Source organism: Oncorhynchus nerka, unplaced genomic scaffold (genome assembly GCF_034236695.1).
Source record: "Oncorhynchus nerka isolate Pitt River unplaced genomic scaffold, Oner_Uvic_2.0 unplaced_scaffold_6151, whole genome shotgun sequence".
Classification (NCBI taxonomy): Eukaryota; Metazoa; Chordata; class Actinopteri; order Salmoniformes; family Salmonidae; genus Oncorhynchus; species Oncorhynchus nerka.
In genome coordinates, this window is record NW_027035164.1 from 4,457 (window position 1) to 9,752 (window position 5,296).

Below are 5,296 nucleotides of genomic sequence, written 5' to 3' on the forward strand. Positions count from 1 at the left end.
GTCTAGTTTTGCGTAGACCACGTCCAGGAGTTCCATCCCTGAATTAGACTCTAGTGTAGAGGGTCTATCTCCAAGATCAGACATAAGAGGACACACTGATCTAAAACAGCAACATGCACAGTATAGACTCTTATCAACAGGGCCACATAAACCAGCTGCCTTACCAAAAGCAGACGTAGAATCCATATTTCACACTGAAGCAAGGCTACTTATCTTTTTCTTTTCTTTTCAAAATGTCTTGCTCTTGATTTCTTTTGAAGATGTCTGACCTTTATGCAAATTTTAAAAGTTACTGCAGCAGCATTTCCCGTAACTTTTACATTCTCACTTGCTCTATCAGCATTTCCCGTAACTTTTACATTCTCACTTGCTCTATCAGCATTGACGGGAAAGGGGTTTCAATGCTTAACATTTAGTGTGTCTGCACTGGGCCTTTAAGTCCGTTTGGAAGTCTTTACACCATGTGGGCAGTTCTATAGGCCTAGCTTAATGAGAGGCAAAAAAAACAATGTCTTTGGTGAGCAATTATCAAATTCATTGTACTTTCAGTATGATGTAGTGCTTTATTTTTTTTACAAACAGACAGCTCATATTTAGACATTTATGTCAGAATGAAGGATATAATAGCAAGATGATTTGTGGATTTAAATACCTTCTCAAGCACTGTAAAATAAACAGGAAAAATATTACTTTCACTTCAAATAAGTCAGTTACAACAACAACCAAGTGGCATAAAATATATATTTTTTAAAGAGGCAGCAGAGTAGCCTAGTGGTTACAGTGTTGGACTTGTAACCGAAAGGTTGCAAGTTCAAATCCCGAGCTGACAAGGTACAAATCTGTCGTTCTGCCCCTGAACAGGCAGTTGACCCACAGTTCCTAGGCTGACTTGCCTAGTTAAATAAAGGTACCATTTAAAAAAAATACTGGACAAATGCAGCGATGAGTGGATTTACCACTATTCTCATCTCTACAAATTACAAACCATGTTTATGAGACTGAAATTACTTATGTTGCCATAGAGATGAGAGCTCATCTATTACAGTTCAGAACTGATTTCTATAGATGAAAAATATATTCATAAAAAGTTGTGTTTTTGTTTTTGTTTGTTTGGTACATTTTTAAACTACTTAAATAAATACAAATTCTGGCAATTGGATGTCCTTGCAAGCCAAGAGACAATATTTTCAAATGGATTCCAAGTAAAGCTTTTCTTAGAACACAAATAGTTCAAATCCATGTCTTATTTTCTATGTAGCTGTACATCCTGTTGCAGCCGGCGTCCTCCACGGCGTTTGCGGCTGACAAAGCGACACCACAGGGTGGTGATCAGGGACAGGACCACACAGGTCAGTGCCACAAAAACACCCACCCACATCACCAACGACAGCTGCCCGCTTCCTTGCCGAAGAGGAATAACAAGCATTAGACACACACCATCTAGACAATACGAACATATCAAACAACAGCACTTAACTTAAGCACTCAACAAGTATCAAACTCCCCTAAATAATGTGACAAATGAATCAAACACTTACATTTAGTAGTTTAAAACATGAACATTTACAGATGAGCCAAAGATAGTCTCTGACACACATATCTGGGAATATATTTTCTCCCTCTTCAGATGTGCTACACTAGCTACAGTAAGTTTCCATCCATTTGGCAACAGATTTACATGGGAATACTCTAAAATCAGCATTAAAACAATATGTGCATTTTCCCACCAGAGAGGTGTTTCCATCACATTGACTTGTTGCGGATAAAAGGCTGTACTTGATGACATAGTGCAGATAAAAATACCCTTTGCGGTAAAATGTCCATGTACCGAATAAAAAATAAATGGGTTTACATGGCATTTTCGACTCTACTGAGGGTTTTCTCACAATTATTTTCATGCGCTTTATAGCAAATGCGCCCACTCCGGTATTGAAACGTGCCCTTAAGCCCACAGCGCTATTTGAAAGCAGCATCAAGCTCATCACCATGCACATTCACCACCCTGTGAAGTTCAACATAAACATACTTAGTCTGTTGCCTAATAAACTGCATGCTTTCCCGACAAGTCATAGTGGGAGGACCACACACGGCGTGACTCCAAGTTTACTTCCATATCATGGTTATTATATCAATATTTGGCCTTAAAAGCGTTTCCACCAACATGTCTTGCATAATTATTTTTACCGACACAATCCCACCTTGTCTAGATTATTTTGTTTTCTTGACATTTAGAAAGTTTTCATCAGGCCTGTCATGACATGTACTTTACTTGCATAAAAAGGTTGGATGGAAAACAGGTTAGTGTTCTCATCACCTTTACCTGTTGCATTTCGTTCAGCACAGCGAATGTGCTGAGATGGTTGCAGGAGCACACAGTCTGGTTGGAGTTTGACGTCACTAAGGTACAACCCCGCCCAGACCACACCCCCGGTCCATTCTCATCCGACCAATAAACACAGGTGGGGTCAACATCACTGGACTAGGACACAGTGTATATGGGTTGGGGTCAATTCCATTTACTCAGTAAATTCAGGAAAAAATGTGACTTAATGGAAAATATACCAATGAAAAACATGTTTTACTGACAGTCAGAAACTATTAAGTAGAGACAAGTGTTACCTGCAGGTGATTGAAGGTGAGATTAACCTGTTGGGGCAGGTATGTTGTGTTGGAGTTGCTAACGGAAACTGTCGCAGCACTGGACATGAGCTGCTGGCTCTGATGAGAAGTACTGTCCTTCAGACTATCCAGATTCTTATGGCTGAGCAGAAAAACAAATGCAAACCCTGCACATAAAAAACAACACAAGAAAACATAAGGCCTGATACAAAAACATATACAACTCACAATATCTCAATGTGTGCCTTTAATAATATTTGGAGCAGATGATTGGTACTGTAGGACTGTGGCTACCTGGGTAATTCTGGTCATCTCCAACCACCGTCTCCCAGGTGGTGTCAAGTTGAGTGTTCTCATTGGTCAGGCTGACTGGTCCTTCAGGTGGAGTCTTGTCTCTTCTCACCATAATCTCAACCTCTGTTTTTCAACATATTGACAAAATCAACACAGAGCAGAAATCACCATTACTGAAAGAATACAGTATTGCATTAATTATATTTTAAGTTGACACAATGTAATGTGCTCGTTAGTGCTCCGTTTATGGTCAGTATGGTGCTCAGATTGCAGTACCTGTGAAGTAGTAAGTAAATGGGAAAGCGTGATACCTAGTCAGTGGTCCAACTGAATGTTTTCAACTGAATTGTATCTTCTGCATTTAACCCAACCCCTCTGAATCAGAGAGGTGCAGGCAGCTGCCTTAAATCGACATCCACGTCTTCGTCGCCCATGGAACAATGGGTTAACTGCCTTGCTCAGGGGCAGAACGACAGATTTTTATCTTGTCAGCTCAGGGATTCGATTCAGCAACCTTCCGGTTACTGTTCCAACGTCCGTTAGGCTACCTGCCGCCCCATTGTAATTATGTGCTCAGTGTGTGTATGTTACCTGTGTGGTTGGTCTCTATCCTGGTCACGTTCTCTGTCAGCAGTGGAGCGATCAGTCTGATAGAGATTTCAATCGTCCTCAGTAACTTAGTCACTTCACTGCTACTAAGGTGACCATTGGACTGGAGGCCCAGTTGAACAACATCAGTGGCATTAACCAGTAACTAGAGAAGAGACACATGAGGGTTTTGTACGTGTGTGTGTGTGCATTTGCATGTGTGTTTCTGTGTGGTGACTTACTGTCAAAAGCACATCTCCAGTTGGCAGCAGTCTTGTCGGTCCAGGCAACATAGAGTTGCTCAACACCAAACAGTTGTTTCTCAACAGAGACAATAAAATATCAAAGCCTGGTAGAGTCTGGGAGGGAGGGAGGGAGGGAGGGGAGGGAGGGAGGGAGGGGGGCATGTGCATTAGTGGGAAAATGCATAACACATTTCAAGTTCAAGTAAAAATACCATTTTCTCAATTAATAATGTAATAATTCTAAAGTAAAGCTTTACCTGTCCAGGCTGTGTTTCGTACTGGTCACAATTAAGATCTAAAGTTAAAACATGGAGACATATTATCTCAATACCCTTCTACAGTACACTATGTACATAGCTGTGCATGATAAAGGAGTACATCATGGACGACAAGTGGAATGGTGCTTGTCTCTCACCTACACACTTAGCTTGGTTTTTGCCAAAGTTAGTAAATCCAGCAGGACGCTGGCACCAATAACTGCCAATCAGGTTTTGACAGATGCCCACATTTCCACATACTCCGTCTGTATTACACTCGTCAATGTCTGAAAGAGGAAGAGAGAAAGAAAGAGATGAGGAATTAAGGGAGAGATGTTGAAAGTGTGGGATGACAAGAAAGGACGTCACACACAAACATTTTACCAGTGATATTCTCAGGCTCTAATCTAAACCCAGGAAGACACAGTTTTAAACAGCCTGCGGTGTTGACGCATGTTCAATTGTCCCCACAGACGGGGAGAATGTCTATACACTCGTTGATATCTAAATAATGTTGAGTCCAAGTGTAAGAGAGTTTAAAATGTTTCCATCTTCATCACCAAAATGGTACCTTTTCGATGGCGCATCTGGCTAATGTGTTGTCAAGCAGACAGTTATGTGTGTTTGTTAATCAGAGGATAATTAGTTTGAGCCAGGGACAGTAAAGCAGGCACAGTGAAGCCTGTTACACAAGGACTAAATACCAGTTGAAACAGAATATTATGGGTCAGTCAAAATAACACAGCAGTGGACGGGACAGTCAGAAGACTCAAGAAGAATTGTGTTTCTCTCACCTACACACGGAGTTTGTCCGTTGCCAGAGTTCCTAAATCCATTGGGACACGTGCACAGGTAGCTACAACCCTGATTACGACAGGTTCCCCATTTCCCACAAATATCTGGGATCTTAACACACTCGTCTATGTCTGAAAGAGAAAGTGTGTGGTGAGGATGAGATGGAGAGATGAGGGTGAGAGTATCTGATTATAAGAATGATACTAAAGACACAGAATTCTTACCCAAGCATTGTTGAGTGCCACCAGTAGTCATTAAACCCAGAGAAACACACACAGTAATGCCTAAAAAATACATGAATTTTAAAAGCTGTAACAGGAGCAAGGTAATTGTGTTTCATTTGAAAACAGCATAACATTTTGTAAAAGCAGAATATTTCAGGTCATCCCACCCCCTTGACCTTTGACCTCCTAACAGCTAATTCCATGGGTGAAAGCACATGATAGTGTTGAAGCAAGCTGAATTGTGCCCACAGATGAGTGAGTTTTTACTACACTT

The 5,296-nt window shown here is 41.0% G+C and overlaps 1 protein-coding gene across 2 annotated transcripts; it reads right to left on the minus strand.

Moving 5' to 3' along the window:
• Window positions 1-543: 543 nt before the first annotated feature.
• Window positions 544-5,287, minus strand: LOC135566289 (adhesion G protein-coupled receptor E5-like). Of its 2 annotated transcripts, none has more exons than XM_065014059.1 (10): window positions 5,023-5,287; window positions 4,798-4,929; window positions 4,162-4,290; window positions 4,004-4,041; window positions 3,744-3,860; window positions 3,505-3,667; window positions 2,914-3,036; window positions 2,620-2,786; window positions 2,321-2,479; window positions 544-1,397 (listed from the first exon to the last, which is right to left on the minus strand). In XM_065014059.1, exons 1-10 carry the CDS (start codon window positions 5,093-5,095, stop codon window positions 1,251-1,253), a joined length of 1,248 nt encoding a protein of 415 aa, XP_064870131.1. In that variant the 5' UTR covers window positions 5,096-5,287; the 3' UTR covers window positions 544-1,250. The 2 variants fall into 2 exon arrangements, with proteins under 2 accessions (XP_064870131.1, XP_064870132.1); XM_065014060.1 differs by having other exon boundaries at window positions 1,290-1,401.
• Between the last annotated feature and the right edge of the window lie 9 nt (window positions 5,288-5,296).

Excerpts from the sequence above, each read along its gene's own strand:
- LOC135566289 (XM_065014059.1), bottom strand. The coding sequence starts at position 5,095 with ATGTATTTTTTAGGCATTACTGTGTGTGTTTCTCTGGGTTTAATGACT. Across the intron at positions 3,037-3,504 it reads GATAGAGACCAACCACACAG|AGGTTGAGATTATGGTGAGA; the intron begins GTAACATACACA and ends GTTGAAAAACAG. Across the intron at positions 2,480-2,619 it reads TCACCTTCAATCACCTGCAG|TCCAGTGATGTTGACCCCAC; the intron begins GTAACACTTGTC and ends ACTGTGTCCTAG.